The sequence below is a fragment of the Bicyclus anynana genome, chromosome 17, assembly GCF_947172395.1.
Source record: "Bicyclus anynana chromosome 17, ilBicAnyn1.1, whole genome shotgun sequence".
Classification (NCBI taxonomy): Eukaryota; Metazoa; Arthropoda; class Insecta; order Lepidoptera; family Nymphalidae; genus Bicyclus; species Bicyclus anynana.
The window spans coordinates 11,845,069-11,864,970 of record NC_069099.1 but is presented as its reverse complement, the minus strand read 5'-3'; the positions used below and the strand labels follow the sequence as shown (position 1 = coordinate 11,864,970).

The following is a 19,902-nucleotide window of genomic DNA, read 5'->3' as shown; positions in this document are numbered from 1 at the left end:
TCGATTTTAAAATCCCTCTTTTACGAGTAAGGCAACACAACTTTGTGTGGATCGTTTTGCTTTGTAAGTTCTAGCTAAAGCTATCACTTTTCATTAATTCCGTGGTGGCAACCCTATCACCACCCACTGTCAATTCGGGAACAATGACGTTGTTTTATTGATCACGTGCAACCTCCGGAAATTATGTAACATTTGAATTCACGCCTGAATTATTAAGTTTCAATGGAAATTGTACGAAAATTTCGTTTCCCATTAAACATTCAAATAGCAAAATGTTATTTCCTGTCGCTAATTAAAACCTGGCCGTCAGTTATAATCAGATTAATTAATGTGACACAGCTCTGTTTAAGGTTATTTCTTATATAACAAAGTATTGTACTATTTTAAACATCTTAAAAACAACCAGGAGCTAAAATGGCGGTCAGGCCTAAGCCGCTATATTGCTATATTATGAAATTAATTAATACAAAATGTATCTAAAAAAGTGTACAAATTACAAATTCAGAAACAGACGACTTTGTGTTTCATATGCTCTTTAGCATATTGATTAAAATTAAGTACTAGTAGACTCTTCGTTCTTTCTGCCGGCTTGTTCTCGTTCCCGTGGGAATAAAGCTACGTTATACTCGATAATAACGTAGCTTTCCATTGCCGAAAGGACGAATATAATAAGCGTAGCTTAAGTGCCTTATGTTCAGTGGATGAGAGAATGTTTAAAATCGGTTCAGCAGTTAAGTAGTTAAAGCGTAACAAACAAAGAAACTCACATTCGTATTTATAGTATTGCCAAGATATCCGACAAGCGACAATGATATTTACAAATATTAAATAAATCATAATATTGTGATTCTTTGCCCTTTTTTCACGAAACAGATTAATAGGAATATTTATAGTCGAAAAACTTGCACGCTAACGAAATCGTAGCGTATAAGAAAACAGTAATATTTTTCTCCTTAAACATAACATTATGTGGTCACATTGTGCCATGAGGCCAGCTAATATAACCTCTAAAGGCCAACAAGACGGGCGCCTCATTATTGAGCCATCAATCACGACCCTTTCAGTTCAGACGTACGGCCGATGTTAAAGTTCACTGAACGATCAAAATATCCTATCATTTCATCGTTTCCTTGATATTTTAGCAGATGCTGTGACATATCACCACACCATAATACATCTGATGATTTCATTATAACCAAAGGGTGATATTATGGCAGTCTTACGAAGATCATGTATGAATTGCCATAAACGTAATGTTTAAAACCCGTCTCCTTTTAGAAAATAAGTAAGAGTAAGGAACACGAACCTCTCAGTGAATTATTAGTTAGGTTAATGATGATGCAAAGCGAGCGATTGAATTTACGCGTAATCTAATCATATTTTTACAAAAAACAACGTTTACCGTGCAGCAACTTCTTATTTATGTATAATCAACTTTACTAAGTAGTATGCTTCCATGATCAAAATCTACATAAAGATCTATTTATAGCCCTGTTACGAAATTATTTGATTTTAGTTCGATAAACAAATTGAATCGTAACTTTGTTTGCTTTAACCCAAGTTCAGTTTGTATTAGCTGAAAGTTTACCATGAATAAACTTTCAATTTATTGGTAAGAAAATTAATGGCAATCAATTGAACCGTTAATTTTACGCCCACTCATTGGAACGCCCACATATCTGAAATAACTTTACTGATAATGATGAGATATTTTTAGTGAATGCTTATTTTATCATTCACTAAAAAATATCTTAGACATAAGTACCTATAATAATTAATACCTATAGGAAGGTTAGTTATATATCACTAAACTTGTTTCAGCTTCAGCCTTCAACCTATACTAATTTCAGTTTTCCAGACTCAGTACTTTTGCCTGGGCATTAATCAGTCTGTAGGTATACAGCACACATTCAACATTAACTATTTAATACATTAAAAACAAAATTTGTCGGGATGTTTGGAAAATAAATAGGTTATAAAATTTCAAATCAATCAAAAATCTTTTAGCGTAGCTTCCTTACATATAATGTGCCTTTTCATTAGGTATATTAATTTACTCGTACCTACTTTATTTTAGAATTTAAATTTTAATGAACCGACGGAAAGTGTAACGGAAACTTCACCACCCACCACTCAACCCCTCTCCCAGCGCGCGATGCGAGCAGCTGCGCGTCGCGACGTCGCTTCGCAGTTTGGATCGTGCCGCGTTGCAAGAACCAGCTCATGACTAAGGGACCCGTATGGGTTCGAAACTAGTCGGGCATACTCCGACCTAATATCACGTGACTTTTAGCCGTGTTTCATAATCTATTTATATGTATACAATTATATAAACTCATTATTTATCGTCCCTAACTTTATTTTTGTTCTCAATAACTAAAGAAAATGGGTGTGGTCTTAAGTAATTATTCTTTTATCAGTCATTAAAAGATTAGTGTAGGCTAAGGCGTAATCTTCAGAGTTTCTTCAGAATAAATTTGATATCAATCTTCGATAATGACCTACTTGTAATGGATCAGATGCCAAATTTTGCTAATTTCCAGAAGACATTTTATTACGAAATTAAGTCGTAACTACATCGTTTTTATATTATATTCAATATATCTATTTAAATTATTGCTCATATATAATGCCTTATATATGAGCAATAATTTAAATAGCTAGTAATTACAATAGAAAGTAATTATATAGTTACCTGATTAGCTTTATTGATCTGTTTCTTGAGCCCAGCGAAAGCCATGGTTGTGTCGTCAGCTTATCGTTATATCAGCAATCTGCAAATAATAGAGGATAACCATTGTTAGTACTGGCTCTTGGAACGTGACTAATCTCTACACACAGTACTGGGGAACGAGGCTGCCGTTCTTATTACGTGATCAGTGGCGTGCACAGAGGTTTAGAACAGAGTAAGCTGTGGGTTACTATTCGAATGCTATTACATGAGTTTATATGACATGATAATAAGAAAAATACATATATTAAAATATCTCTTACGGATATAAAGACATTTTTCAGTAGGATTCTTTTTGCTGGCATAACTTTGCCTATATAGGTAAAGGCCGAAGTCTGACTAGAAAATATACAACCTTGAAGTGACCCGAGCTACAAATCATACTAAGGACAGTCCTAGTATCTAAGAACATTAACTGTAGGCCTAGAATGTCACATAGGAAATATTTCATGAAGAGAAACAGACGCAGTACAAAGTGCCATAGACAAGAAAGAAGAAGAAGAAGAAGCGTTGTCCCAGTCCCATCTCTTTCATTCCAACGCAAAGCAATATTTTCGGTTGAGCCGCTATTGGTAGATATTTATCTATTTCTCTCTACAAGAAATGTCTTTGGTCACATGTCGCCTACTATACTAACTAACAGTGCAAGTTTTGTACATGAATACGGTTTACACCAGTAAATTAGAGTTTTAACTGTAGGCCGCATGTGACCAAAGACATATTTCACGAAGAGAAACAGACAAATGTCGATCAATGGCGGAGGTGTTGTCCCAGTCCCAACTCTTTCATTCCAATGCAAGGAAAAAACAGCGATATTTTCGGTTGCGCCGCTTTTGGATGAAATTTGTCTATTACTCTTCACAAGAATTGTCTTTGGTCACATGTCGCCTACTGTACTGACTAACAGCGAACGTTTTGGACATAATTTCGGTTTGCACCACTATTACGCCAAGAAAGTATGAATAGTTAAGTTTTCTATATGTTGAAACATGTTATGAACATTTTCATAGTATAGGAATTCTATAGGGTAAATGTTCAAACATTCTGTAAAGATAAAAATGCTTTATGGCAACATATTCGGTACACCCAAGTGATAAACTTGTGTATGTATTTTCAAAACTTTGTAGAACATTCAGTAAACTAGCGTGCTGAGGTGGTGCCGTGGGAGGCTTCGTTTTATCGCTTTAAGCAATCAGCTATTCCAAACTACTAAACAATTTCGAATCTTTTCTGGCGAAAATTCTAAATATATAGAATGTGAAAACCTGGGAAAAATCCGTGCGGTTACATCATATAAATTCCATAAATTTTATGGAAAAGTTAAGTTAAATAAAAGAAAGTATAACTTTTTAGTATAGTAGTAAGTAAAAATTGTAATTTACAACTTTAGTTATAGTTAGTCCGTGGCCGTCCGGCTGTTAGCCTGGACAGTCGGGTTACGTTTACGGGTTATGTGTCAGGGCCCACTTAGTATTCGCTCGCGACCCACCACTGGGTCGTGACCCACACTTTGGGAACACCTGCCATAAAGTATATACTCTGAATGTACGTTTCAGTTTGATCCCAGGGCGTCTTGAGATGTTAGTTCCAGTGGCGTAGCTAGGTAACCAAGGCCCTGGTGCAAATAGAAAAATCGGGACTCACTACTATCTAAACTGGGTAGGTTTTATCAAGTTAAAATATTTGTACAAATACATGAAAATGCTATGATACTTTATCATCAGCTCTCAAGTTCTACAAGTTCAGTTCGATCGCAATTTTCTGGTAAGGATTTGCTCCGTCCCCCCCCCCCCCCCCCCCCAACTTACGAACTTAAGGGCGCCGCCTAGACCCTGGATAGCTACGCCATTATTGGTTAGTTCTACAATGCTCAAATGTATTTTTTTCATTTTCCCCCTCTCCTATTAGGAGGGAGGCCTGACCCTACAGTAGGCCGAAAATAGGCTGATAATGATGATGATTTTTCTTCACTGTACGCAATAAAGTTACGTACTGATAGCTGTATTTATTCAATCCTAAAGATCAAAATAACGCATTAACAATATCATAGAAGAGCAACAGAAATCAACGAAATAAACTTATTAGCACACCTATTGTCCAATCTGCTGCATTAAATTTAATCATGTTGCCATACACTATTAAGTTTAAAAATATCGAAAAGTGGTTTTGGGCTCAGAATACAGAAAACACCAGAAGCAAAGTTCAGGTGTCATTAAAAAGGAAGTCACACAACACGGCATACACAGAGTGACAAATCGCTTGTAAGTAGTAAGTAAAGTAAAGTTCCGACGACTTCATTCCTATGCGCGATCACACCTTCTGGAGTTTTCTGTATTCTGAGGTTATGGGTATACTAGCGGACGCCCGCGTCTTCGTCCGCGTGGAATTCAGTTTCCCAAATCCCGCGGGAACCGTGGATTTTTCCGGGATGAAAAATAACCCATGTGTTAATCCAGAGTAAAATCTATTTCCATTCCAAACTTCAGCCAAATCGCTTCAGTAGCCGCAGCGTAAAATAGGAACAAACATACTTACACGCTTACACACAAACTTTCGCCTTTATAATATTAGTAGGATATGAGAGTTTCATTATTTCACTACACTCACATCACTAGTGCGCTGTCACAGTGCGTGTAGACTTAACGATAAGCTTGATCGTGAGTGGCTGGCGTAGGCGTGTCATAGGCTTCTTTATATTTTATTTAGAAGCCCAATACACGCGGAACACGATACTACATTTATCAATAAACGAAACCTTATCGCCTTAATAGGGGCGCTATACTTAACAGCTCCTCTCAGCAGTAGTTTGCCTTCCACCGCCTTCTAACCGGTAGAGAAGACAAACTTGGAAGTTCAAAAGTGTTTGTAAACTAAATGTAACTTTTTTGTGTGTAGTTATTATTAGTATTTTGTTTTCTCTACGTATTTTTTTGGCACTATCCTGCATATTAATGCATTAATTTTATTTATCTGGCAGTAGCTTTAGGCAATAAGACCTCATTTGCACATACTTGTTTACTATGTTTTCTTCTATTTTCTTTTGTTATTGTCCATTTTTGTGCAGTAAAGTATATGTAAATAAATAAATAAGCCTAAGTACTTGAATTAAACGAATTTAAGTTCAATTGAGTTGAACATGGTATAAATAAAGTATTTTTAACAATAAAATGGAACCGACTTCAAAATCACAAAAATAAACTAAAAAGCGAAAAATAACATATGTGTTACCTTCTAATCACTTTGAAGGCAGTGCCACGCCAGTGACGTATTAATTAAAGCCGTTTCTGATAGAACCGGGGTCTTTAAATCTTACCGGCTTTAGTTAATGCATCACTGCGTTGGCGCCGCCTTCAAAGTGATCAGAAGGTAGCACATATGATGTTATTTTTCGCTTTTTAGTTTATTTTCGTGATTTTGAAGTCAATTTTTTTTGTTAAAAATACTTTATTTTTCTATTTTTAGTGTAATAACGCTACAGTACGGACAAATTCGTTATTTTCATTTTAACACAAAATCACTGAATCGATTTTCATGAAAATTAAATGGGATCAATCTGGAAGTATACCTACTCTTTCAAACAAAAAAGAATTTTTAAAATTGGTTAAGAAATGACGAAGTTGAGCGGTAACACCTCCTCCTTTTTTTTAAATCTCTTAAATAATTACGCTTCTTTAGTCAGGTGAAAATGACTGAAGATTGATATTAATTATTCTAATGAACAAGTCAGCAACACGAACCCTCTAGGCTTCAAAGTGCTGTTTTATAAGACAATCTTAGGGAGGTTATCCATTACATGCTACGAGTAGGTCGATCACTAATCTGCGTTGTCCATCATGAAATTTTACCCACAGACCGTAAATACATTGTCATTCATTGTAAATTCATTGACTCAATTAATCCAATTTCATTTGAATATATCGGCAAGTTATCTAAATGGATTTGAATAGTAGTCATTTAGATTGGAATTCAAATTCGAAATTGTTGTTAAGTTGGTACCCATGCCTAGCATGTGCGTTACGATATTATCTCGCAAACACAAATCGACCAATAGCACCGAACCAGAAATATAGGCCTATAGGTCATTTAGATTGGAATTCAAATTCGAAATTGTTGTTAAGTTGGTACCCATGCCTAGCATGTGAGTTACGATATTATCTCGCAAACACAAATCGACCAATAGCACCGAACCAGAAATATAGGCCTACAGGTAAAATACTTTAATTTAAACTAGCGGACGAGCGCGACTTCATCCGCGTGAAACCCTATCCCTACTCTACCATACCCCTAGTCAACCCTACCTACTCCTAAGCTTTAAGCAACCCCTCCACCATTTTAAACCAAATCGGTCCAGCGGTTCTCGAAATTAAAAATGGTGTAATTAACACGACATTCTTTTATATACAGGCTGTCCCGTAAATATTACGACAAACTCTACAGCTGACATAAAGGCCTACTAAACTAAAATAACGCAATATATGTTAGCCCAAATTTACGGTTTACCCTGGTTCTATCAGAAACGGCTTTAATTAATACGTCACTGGCGTAGCACTGCCTTCAAAGTGATTAGAAGGTTTTTAAGTTGTATTAATTTTTTTACAAAACACAAAGTACTTATACATACATGTTAGGCCTACTGAATTGAATATTAATTTATTTGATTATATAATTATATTTTTTTATTAAAATATTTTTATTAATTGGCGGATGGTTAGAAAAATATACTTACATTCAAAAGAAAATTCAAAGCTTAAAAATATATAGAGTTACTGTAAAATTTCTACCCGTTCGTTAAAAATAAAACAATATTGTCACAAGAGTAGACGCTCCCTAACACAGTCCAATTTCCAACGCAACCCTTTCACGCAAATTGAACATTTACAACGTTTGTACAGCAATGCTGACCCAAAAAGCGTTATCAAGTGGCCAGAGTAGTAACCGCTGCGATGCCGAGAATATAATCCATTCTAACTTCTAGAACGGCAGATCGTAGACGAGTTTGTTACTGGCATGGAGCCATGGAGCCATACGGGCGGATCGATACGCGAGAAGTACCGTTATGTAATAGTGCCGGGTCAACAATAACGTAGGAACACTGACACGCTCCAATGCCTCTGTGCCTCTCTGCTCTCTGGCTAACACTATCAACCCATAAATACACTCGGACTTTATCTACCACGTTATTAAATACGAAATGAGCTAACGAAAATAGAGCACTACTATCACGACTATATCCCGTTTGTTTGAGACAAAGGAAACGGATTTATCTTTTAATAATGTCAAGAATAATAATTGAGAAAATGTTTCTGTTTATTGACTTTTACAAACCTAAATCACTATTCCAATTGTTAGAACTTTTGATGCGTAACAATACAACTTGAGGAGGAAAAATAGGCTACTGATTTCTTATCTGGAAAGCCTATAATTTCTCAAGAAGTCTTTCATAGACTATGACTTGAATTTCTACGGAACAAAATCGCAAGAAAAATAGTAAAAAAAGGAATTTACAAAATATAACGTAACACGTAATCGTAAAAAGTAAAATGTCGTTAAAATATTGCATCATTTGACCAGTTTTGGTATTTCATCCATAGCAATAGCACTGATAAAAACAGTCGCTTAACATGTGGTACGTATGTGAGGTCGCATTAATATTTAATTGGCTTCATCAATTGACAGCAATCGGACGTTATAATATAAAACGTATAGGTACAGCTCGTGCGGATTAACTTGACACCTGGCTCGAACCAGTTGTTCGAAATCTATACTAATATTATAAAGCTGAAGAGTTTATTTGTTTGTTTGTTTGATTGAATGCGCTAATCTCAGGTACTACTGGTCCGATTTGAAAAATTCTTTCAGTGTTAGATAGCCCATTTATCGAGGACGGCTATAGGTTATATATATTATCCCGTTATTCCTACGGGAACGGGAACAGCGCGGGTGAAACCGCGCAGCGTCAGTGTGATATAAAAGGCGAAATGTTTTATTATGAACATAATGGTTAAAATCGCATTCAACATTAAATATTTAATCTTAAAAACAAAAATACAAAGTAAAGAATTTCTATATTCATAAAACGTGTTAATAGAAAAATACTGATGTAGAAACTAACCAGTTTATACATCAGTATTTCACTATTAATATAAACGGATTTTTTGTGCGGCTAACAGTTTTAAACATTTCAATTATTTCAGTGGAGTAAAGTGCTTGGAAGTGAAACAATGGTAGTAAAAACTCTGCGATTGTTTTTGACCTACATGTGTTAGTGGGCGTTAGAACTTTTGTGTTAATACCGACTAGTGGATTAAAACCTTATGCATACCTATTTTGTGTTGCTTTTGCAATTCGGTGGTCTCAATTCGATATTTAACTAGGGTAAATTTAAGAATTTATCTTTACTAATATTATAAAGAGGTAAAGTGAGCCTGTGAGGTTGTAGGGGTAACCTTTGGACCTACTGAATTTTGAAAATTCTTTTACCAATACTTGACCTTTATCACATCTAATAGTGCTGCCGTTTGGGTCAAAATTTTGTGAAAAAGCATAGTACCAGTACCAGTAAGGCGTCGATTAGGAACACCGAGGGAAACAATGGACGATTTAACAACATACAGACAAACAAATTAATTTTTCCGACACGAAGATGAGTAAAAATCTGGCAACGATGATTGTTGATATTTGCATGAAACTAATGTTACAAAAAAAACCCAAACGGAGAAAAATTAATAAGTAACGAAAACTTACACATTTTACCTTGAACAACTTTTTAGCACACATGGGATCGATGGTGACTTTTGACACTTTACTTCTACTGGTATATCTAACCAAGGTCTCTACTAAAATTCAGCTATATCAGAATATTTGTTATTTGAAATGTCTATTTACTATAAGGATTACGAACGCGGCCAGACTTTTAGGTACATAAATATTAAAGAATTTTTTTATCCTACAAATTAATTATTTATATTCTTGATTACCTTTTTTTTTTTTTATTCTTTACAAGTTAGCCCTTGACTACAATCTCACCTGATGGTAAGTGATGATGCAGTCTAAGATGGTAGCAGGCTAACTTGTTAGGAGGAGGATGAAAATCCACATCCCTTTCGCTTTCTACACGGCATCGTACCGGAACGCTAAATCGCTTGGCGGTACGTCTTTGCCGGTAGGGTGGTAATTAGCCACGGCCGAAGCCTCCCACCAGCCAGACCTGGACAAATTAAGAAAATCTCAATCTGCCCAGCCGGGGATCGAACCCAGGACCTCCATCTTGTATATCCACCGCGCATACCACTGCGCCACGGAGGCCGTCAAAGAAGTAAGAAACATGCCCACATTTTACTTAATTACTGTAACCGTACTTCAGTGGGCTGTATCCGGAGTTAATCCATATTACATTCTATCTACGAACTTCGTAGATAAAAGCTACGCTTCGGGTAGTAAATAAGTTTCTAAATTTCATTTCGATATCTTAAGATTTTTTTTGGTTTAGCTGCTTTGTATAAATTTGGTGGTAAATTTAAATCCAAGTAACTCGGTTTTACGATATTTTACGAGTAGTTTAACTTAGTGTGTATACTTAAATAATTAAGGTCAAATGTTGCAGTTAAAATTTTAAATAGTTATTCCAACTGATTGAGCTGTTAATTATAGGTTTCTTACATATTAATTTTGAATGACTATACATGGTTAGATATGTCAGGTTATTCATTATTAAACAAGACAGATTCCCAAAGGTCTAGTTATGCACCATAATTAGGATATCAATTAAAAGGTATCAAATGCTAAGAAAAAAATACTAACTTAGTTTTAAAATTATTTTCTAATAAAATATCTTCAAGTATAAATGTATATAAGCCAAGGTAAAGGTGAAGGCTAAGGACGGGTCGTTAATTTCATAAGCCACCCCTAAAGTACTTTCACAAACAACTTTTTGTATGGTTTGTCCTTGCAGGTTCCTCAAAAGATTTTTTTATGGACGAAATTAAAAAAAAACAAGGCATTTGCAAGGCAACAAACAAACATAATCAAGTAGAGTCTGGGGTTGAAGCAACAAATATTGTATTAATTGATTATGAAACACGGCTAAAACTCACGTGATACAAGGTCGGAGTATGCCCGACTAGTCATGAACCCATACGGGGCCCTTAGTCATGAGCTGGTTCTTGCAACGCGGCACGATCAGTTTGGATCGTGTTTGTTTGAACTGGTGGTAGGCTTCGGCCTTGGGTAGTTACTACCTTACCGTTTAAAGACGTACCGCTGAACAATTTAGCGTTCTGGTACAATGCTGCGTAGAAACCGGTAGTGGTAAAATCTTTTACCTCTTCCAAGTTTCATCAGGTGATGATCACTTAACATCAGGCGATATCGCAGTCAAACTAACTTGTCATTGAATAAAAATAAATAAATTCAAAATTCATTTATTTCTCAATTTACAAGCACTTTTGATACGTCAGTTGACTATTTGTAAAGATTCTGCCACCGGTTCGAAAGGCAGGTTCTGCTGAGAAGAAACCGGCAAGAAACTCAACAGTTGCTCTTTTGAAAAAAATCATACAGTATTATAATTTACAATTGATGACAACATTACAATTTCCTATAGTTTTACTTCCTGTGTGAAGGTAGAAGCTGATCCAACGGCCTTCAAGCATCTTTATCATTAAGCAAAAATAGTAATGGATTTCACGTTTACTCCCATGAGATGAATACTTCAAATATTTTTGAATCATTTGCCCTGATATTGCGTATATATACCGCCATAAAAGTTGCAGTAACCGTTTCGTACCGAACATCAAAGCGGATTACTGAAAAGTTTACCTATAAATAGCTAGTACCTGGCTACATCACATATAGACTTCTTAAGGGAAACCACTTATACTTACGACTTTAAGCTTTATGGGACATACTCGTAGTCATTTTGGTGAAAGCCTACTAAAATCCAATATCTTTCAATTCTATTTGTGTCAAATAATTTCCTTTGGATTGCAGTAAATTGAAATAAGAAAATCTTAATCTCAGGGATTAGGTTCGTCATAAAAGGATATTTTTCTATACTGACATACGTTGTACAATGTACATACAACACAACCTTTAAGCTTTTTTGGGTGTTGGTTGGACGATGTCCTTTTTTTATTATTTTTTTTTTCTTTACAAGTTAGCCTTTGACTACAATATCATCTGATGGTAAGTGATGGTGCAATCTAAGATAGAAGCGGGCTAACTTGTTAGGAGGTGGATGAAAATCCACACCCCTTTCGGTTTCTACACGACATCGTACCTGAACGCTAAATCGCTTGGCGGTACGTCTTTGTCGGTAGGGTGGTAACTAGCCACGGCCGAAGCCTGCCACCAGACAGACCTTGGCCAATTAAGAAAATCTCAATCGACCCAGCCGAAGACCGAACCAGGACCTCCGTTTTGTAAATCCATCGCGCAACCCACTGCGCCACGGAGGCCGTCAAATCGTAGAGGAATCTGCCTGTATACTTGAAAAAAAAAACATACACGCCTCTTTGAGAACCTCCTACTTTTTGAAAGTCAGTCAAAAATTAGGTCAAGAACGTTTAAAACGCCTTACACTCAGCTAACAGTACCTACCTAAAGATCTTAAAGCAACCTACAAAAAGCTACTTAGAAAATTATTTTTTAAAATATTATTTTACATCAGTCTAGGTTAATCGGAGAAAGCACTTTCCATGCTAAGTAAATATAATGTAAGGCACCTACGTATATAAAAGTAATGCATTAGAACTTAGACGATTTAGAACTCAATAATTAAATTATTAATACTTGTCCGGTTTGAGATAGACTTTTGTTTCGTTTTATAGTTACAATATTTTCTTATATGCAATATGATGAAATAGTTACTCAGTAATACAGCTAAGTAATTTTCTGTAAAATTTTGCACGCCCTTCAAGGCGAAAACATTGTACTGTCTTTTTGTTTTTTGTCATCTATTTTACATGTTTTGTGCAAATAAACGATGATTATGATTATGAAAAAAAAAATAGATTTTTAAGCATGTACGAAGTCCGTGCAAAGTTATTATGTAGGCAGGTAGGTATATAAATCGGGCTATGATGCATAAGGGAGTGGACTGACATACAAACAGTCCAAGCACTTTTCTAGCCAAGGAGAAATTCAGAAAGCTGACCGCCGACCTTCCAAATGGAGAGGCACTTAAAGAAGAAGAAGAAGAAGGTATTTAAAACACCACTTGTAACTTTAAAACGGTTCTGGATGAAGTATGACACAGAAATATGTCTAAAATGTTACAAAGTCTACTTTTTACCACAGTAATCACATGGGATAGCAATTTACGCAAGCGGAACCGCGTAGAACATCTAGTTGTGGATAACAGAGGTGCGTGGCTGATTCAAATATAATACTAGAACGACGTTTTGTATAAATATAGGCTAGTTTAACTGTTAATAGAATTAACAGGCACGTGAAACAAACCTTTGTTTAGAATTTACATATAAACCAAATGTATGTTGAAGAAACGTGTAAAAAGAGACGTTTGCGTTTGATTCGGAGGGCGTAGGTTCTTCATCACCAACTTTTCAGTTATGTGCATTTTAAGAAATTAAATATCACTTGTTCTCAAACGGTGAAGGAAAGGAATCTTCTTAATTCTCTAGGTGTGTGAAGTCTGCCAATCCGCATTGGGCGAGCGTGGTCGACTAATGGCCTAACTCCTCTGTTTCTGAGAGGAGACTCGTGTTCAACAGTGAGCCGAATATGGGTTGTTAATAATGATAATGATGATGATGATGATGATGATGATGATGATGATGATGATGATGATGATGATGTCTTTGTGTAATAATTCAATCGTTAGTATCTTTAACACTTTTTTGTGTTTTGAAATCATTATCATATTAAAGATGATATTTTGTAAAGTATTTTTTTACTAATATTTCCGATGCGTTGATATTTTTTGTTTGATTAATTTACTTTCGATTCGCAGAATAATTCAGAGAAATTTCCTGAGCCAGGATCATCAAAATCAGATAAATAAATATAACTAGGACAATACACACAACTGACGAATTACACATAAATAATGATATTATTATAATATATATACTATAAGGCCGTGAGTTCGATTTCCACACGTGGGAATCGAACTCACGGCCTTATAGTATACAGGACAAAACCACTGCGCCTATCAGTTATCGAAATTAATTAACTACAATAACATTTTGTTTCTAAATAATTTCTTGCAAAAGTATTGGACCCAATTTCCTCAAAATCATTTCGTATTACAACAAAAAGCAAATTTCATAAAAATAGATCATAAAAAAGTTATTTCCGTAACATTAAATCTCCATTAAGGGAAAGGTAAAAAATACTACGTTCCCTCTTAAATCCTCTTATAACCATTCATTTGAACTCCATAAAGAGCTCTTTCTGAATAGAAGCGCACAATGCCTACATTACAAATACGCCAAATTGATCCTTCACCTTGTGAAAATTCAAATAAAGGTTATCGAGTCACCTTAGTGTACAATTGAAATGTGTAAAGTAATATACGTTTATATTTCTCATGAACGTTCCGTGAAATATCACAGAAACATAATTATACCTATTCTACTCTAAATACTCCAAATTGAGACTCGGGCGTAATTGAGTCTGTCGTTTTATAAATAATAAGCCAAGCTCAGTATAGCGCTTTAACAATGTATTACCAATAATCGTTTTAAATAATAATCTATTCTAGTAAATTTTAATTTCGTCGAAGAATATATTACACCAAATATAATAAGCTTATTTTGCGTTACATCAAGGCTCTATATCACCGGATACATTCAATGAAGTTATTTAATTAACAACAAGGTAACTACAAACATTAACACCGATTTAATATCGAACAAACGTACCTTCCTTTATGATCCCGTTTCGTCACAATACACAGTCAATTGGAAGAGCTACGGTGCTACGCCGCTTCGTAGCGGTTTTGCGTAGCTTGTAGCGTGGGAGCGACTGAGGCGACTGTAGCGACATGCAACTGCGCGCGCAACCTCGCCCCCTCAATACATGGACCCAATATCAATCCACAATTCTCTTTCGGAATTATTTACAATTATTTCATTCTAAACTGTGCCAAATGTGTCAAGGGTATTAGCACTTTTTGACTATAAAACCTATACTTTTACTACCAGTCTACAACAGATTGGATAATCCCCAAAATTGTAATAATCACGATGACGTAATAGCTTTATTTGTTAATCCTTAGGAGGTGAACTAGTGTACCTTCTCAATACATGGACCCAATATCAATCTACAATTCTTTTTCGAAATTATTTACAATTATTTCATTCTAAACTGTGCCAAATGTGTCAAGGATATTAGCACATTTTGACTATAACACCTATACTTTTACTACCAGTCTACAATAGATTGGATAATCTACAAAATTGTAATGGGTCACGATGACGTAATAGCTTTAATTGTTAATCCTTAGGAGGTAAACTAGAGTGCCGTCCGGTACGAGGGTCTGAGAAAATAAAGATAAATGTATGTTTGACTGTGATTGCGGTTTCTTAGACAGATTGCATGGGATAGGACGAAAAAGATACATCTTGATTTAGAGTAGGTAATATAAAGTTCGCTGAACTTCGCCTTGAAGATGGCACATTGTGCATAGACAAGAAATCGAAAACCAGCTTATCTTTGCTTTGATTTGAAAAACACAATTTTATTGTATATTGTATTTCTAGCATACTCGCGCATCTCTATGGTTTATTATCTATACTTATAATAAATCTGTAGAGAGGTCAATTCTGTACATGAAATATATTTCCAAAATAACTATCAGGGGGTGATTAGTGATCGATACTGATGCCAAAAATGCAATCAGTAAAATTTTTGTCTGTCTGTCTGTCTGTCTGTCTGTCTGTCTGTCTGTCTGTCTGTCTGTCTGTATGTTCTTTATAGAAACAAAAACTACTGGACGGATTTTAACGAAACTTGGTACAATTATTTTACATACTCCTGGGCAGGTTATAGTATACTTTTCATTACGCTACGAGCAATAGCAGCAGAGCAGTGGAGAGAAATGTTGAGAAAACGGGAGAAGTTACTCAATTTTTTAAGCTTACGTCGCATGTACAGCCTTAATGGTTAAAGCTACATAGAAATCATGTATCACGGAAATGTTCTTCTTAAAATTATCTATAAAAACACGACAGCATATATATGTCTATCTTTTATGGTTGACTCACAATAACACGTGTAACTCCCAATAGCTTAGCAGTTCGGAGCTTTCTAATTATATTTGTCTACTCTTATGTTTATAACACTCATCACTTATCCCTAATAAGAAAGTTAACATTATTACCTATTCAATAAAAAAAGAATCATAAAAATCGGTAAAGAAACACCAAAGTTATACATGAAATACGCTAAGCCATCGCGCGTGAATACTTAAGGATTATTTTTGTGTAACGGTTGCCGCGCTCGACGCGACTCGAGGTGGGAGGAATAAATAAAGAAGTGCAGCCTTAATGAGTAGGGTAGGGGTAGGGTAGGGTAGGGGTAAGGTAGTGGTAGTGTAGGGTAGGTGTAGGGCAGGGGTAGGGTAGGGTAGGGGTAGCGTAGAGGTAGGTTAGGGTAGGGTAGGATAGGGGTAATTGAAAGTTTACAACGACTTTCACGCGGACGAAGTCGCGGGCGTCCGCTAGTACAATATATAATGTATGTGATGTTAATACCACTTAATAACAAGTGAGCTATATGTTTGCTCCATCAATCATTTGTCTATAAAACGCACAAACCTGCTTGCACTTCTAAAATACTAGTAGGTAACTTTATCTATACATATATAAGATGTAAAGTTTGTATGTTTGTGCGATTGTAGGGGGTTATCTCTGGATCCAAAGTCACCGACATAGCTCAACGAGTCGCGAAGCTGAAGTTGCAATGTGCGGGGCATATAGTTCGAAGAGCTGATGAACGTTGGGGTCCCAAGGTGCTGGAATGGCGACCCGGCACTACAAAGCGCAGTGTTAGTAGACACTGGGGTGTCTACTAACACTGCGCCAGGTGGACTGACGACATCAAGCGAGTCGCAGAGATTCGCTGGATGCGAAGATGCAGGCGGCTCAGTATCGTGATGTTTGGAAGTCCCTACAAAGGGCCTATGTCCTGCAGTGAACGTCCATCGGCTGATATGATGATGATGATGATCTCTGGATCGACTAAACAATTTTGAGAATTCTTCTACTAATAGAAAACCACGTTATTTGTGAGTGTCATAGGCTATGTTTAATCACTGTATTCCAACTGTAACGGTACCTACAAGGCTGAAAATGCGGGGCAATTGCTATTAACTTACACAGGTGGAAAATCATATATGTATAATCGGCTTCTAAACATAGCTGGTTTATTAAACCACCCACACGCTATATAAAAGCTTAACATCAATAAAAAGTAAAATGTAATTATGTGTTTTAAAGTTTTGTCATCATTCCATACCGACGCGTATATTTTGTATCAAAGTGCTCCCAACTTTGTCCGTTATTAGTTGTACAGCTCGCGGTACAAAGTTTCCTACCAAACGAAGTAGATACTTATTACTTCAATTTAACTTGCCACAGCTTACAGCTGTACACGAACAAACACGTCATCATATTCAGCCTAATTAATGTCGGGACTTTTCTCTCATACGAAAAGTTATACATGGAAACTTATTATGTTTTACCAGCCGATTTCAGCCGTAGTACCAGTTCCCGTGAGAATAAAATGTAACCTATTACACTTACAATTAACGTGGCTACTATAGTGGCTAAGGAATTTACAAAATCGTTTCAGTAGATCCAGAGATTACAACAAACACAATAATACCACAAAGTTCTGTAAAATATACTAGATAACTGAATCAGTATGAGACAAATGGGTTTTTCATTTAATAATAATTTGAAAACTGTCTTTTTGGCCTAATAGTAAGCCTTATTTTAATCCTAGTCCAGTCCGTAACCTACATTGGGGCAGAGTGGTGTCTCTCTTATAGGAGAGAAAAGGCTTGAGCCTCTTGAAGTAGGGCAATAAAAGTATCAGTTACTGATGGAGAACGTAACAAAAAACAATAATGCAATGAATATCCAAAACCATAATGTAGATTTTAAAGATAAGCACATGAATATAGACTATAGAGTTTTGAATTTTTAAAATGCATTATTACATCATTGATCGATTGACCCGCTTTTCTAAGTGGCATCATGGAGCTCCAGAGAGCTGCTGGGTGCCTGCTTCTTTTGGTCGAATAATAAATTGATTCTCCGTGAAAAATCAACGGTTTAAGATTTTAAATGGCAACAAAAGCCTTAACGTACATTTCACTTCGAAATCTCAGGAGATATTGACTCTTCAATTGAATTGGCGAAGAATGGCATAATAGTTCAATTATTATTATTCATTGCTCATAAGAAAATTGAAGCCTTCTATTCAGTTCTCCAGTTGCGAGAAATTCACAACGTAAACGAAAACAATCCAATTATTTTGAAAATGTTATTGAATTGCACATACAAGTACTCCATGAAGTGTTACAGAGCTATCAATTTATTATTTTCCCGAAGAATTTCTGGAATATAGTTACACGTGGCATATGATTACAACACGAGTTGAAACGAGAAAACTGGATTACAGAGAGATCTTGCATTGCTCTTCGAGTAGGTACTCCATGAAGTGTTACAAACTTCAATTTATTCTATTCCCGAAGAATTTCTGGAGTACACGTGGCATATGATCATAACACGAGTTGAATTTGAATAGAGACAACTAATAACAGTGAGATCTTACATTGCTCTACGAGTAGATACCTACTCCATGAAGCGTTAGAAAGCTTTCCATTTATTATTTTCCCATATAATTTCTGGAATATTCTGGAACGTGGCATATGATTACAACACGAGTTGAATTTGAATAGAGACAACTAATAACAGTGAGATCTTGCTTTGCTCTACGAGTCGGTCTGGAATATAGTTACACGTGGCATATCTACTCCATGAAGCGTTAGAAAGCAGTCCATTTATTATTTTCCCGAAGAATTTCTGGAATATAGTTACACGTGGCATGTAATTACAACACGAGTTGAATAGAGAAAACTAATTTCAGTGTCGAGCGTAGCGAACCTTTAATCGGCAATTTTAATGATAGAGCACATTCCAGACATATTGCCTTGAATCTCGTACTTAATTACGTAGTAAGTATTAAGTTTGACATTCAAGGTAGTTACGATACAGAAACTAATATAATAGCCCGGAATCCGTGGAATAAATTTACAATTGATTACTATCATATTGATTATTTAAGAAAATTGTGGACATACATCATCATCATCATTATCAGGCGATGGACGTCCACTGCTAGACATAGGTCTCGAGCCGCCAGCATCCGGCGGCACTATCCAACCAGCTTGATGTCCTCGATGCATCTAGTGGAGGGTCGACCAACGCTGCGTTGGCTGCTGGAAAGGCGCAGCATCTTAGGAACCCAACGTCCATCGGCTCTTCGAACTATGTGCCCTGCCCAATGCCACTTCAATTTCGCGACTCGCGTAGCTATACACAATTTTATTTATCTTATGGTAAAGTTTAGTAGTCGTTTAATTTCGTTAAAGTTTTATTATTTAATCGTGGATACATTCGGTTCGTAATGAAAAAAGTTTGGACCATTGTCACAGTTATTAAAAATCTGAGGCTCTCAGAATCTGTCTCGCTGTTCTGTGTTAAGGTGAAATATGTTAAATGTTGTAATTAGTTGGTTCCAAGTTGGCCTACGAGCGAGTTCTGTTGAGTTTTCTAATTAAACTAGAAGGAATTTGTCTGCTTAAGGGTAATCAACTATAAAAACTATAAAAGAGAAAAACAAGTATTTACACGATATTAACAAAGAAGAAAAAAACTTATTTTTTAATTTTATTTTTTGTCAGTCTGTCTGTTTGTCGACTTGTTGAATTTAAAATTCTGAAAATTGCAGTTATAAGTACTCCAACGCAAAACCAAATTAGGGCTTCTGCATGTAGAGATAATTCAAAAACTATCCCTGATATTGAAAATTTAAAAAATTACCCTCGCAGAAAAGAAAATTTATTTTAAAAAATCTAATTTTTGCTAAAAAATATTGTTTATATATCGTTTGTCTTTCCAAACCAACGAATATTCGCAGGT

General features: G+C 35.8%; 1 protein-coding gene across 6 annotated transcripts in view; it reads right to left on the bottom strand.

Moving 5' to 3' along the window:
• Nucleotides 1-19,902, bottom strand: part of LOC112046777 (endophilin-A) — a 58,365-nt gene that overhangs the window by 22,716 nt on the left and 15,747 nt on the right. For 5 of the 6 annotated variants that reach the window (XM_024083567.2, XM_052886516.1, XM_024083569.2 and 2 more), the window contains exon 2: nt 2,696-2,774. In XM_024083567.2, the coding sequence (XP_023939335.1) occupies nt 2,696-2,740 (45 nt within the window). In that variant the 5' untranslated portion in view covers nt 2,741-2,774. Of the gene's footprint in view, nt 1-2,695; nt 2,775-14,613; nt 14,729-19,902 lie in introns of those variants that run through there. The other variant, XM_052886515.1, reaches the window with a different exon arrangement.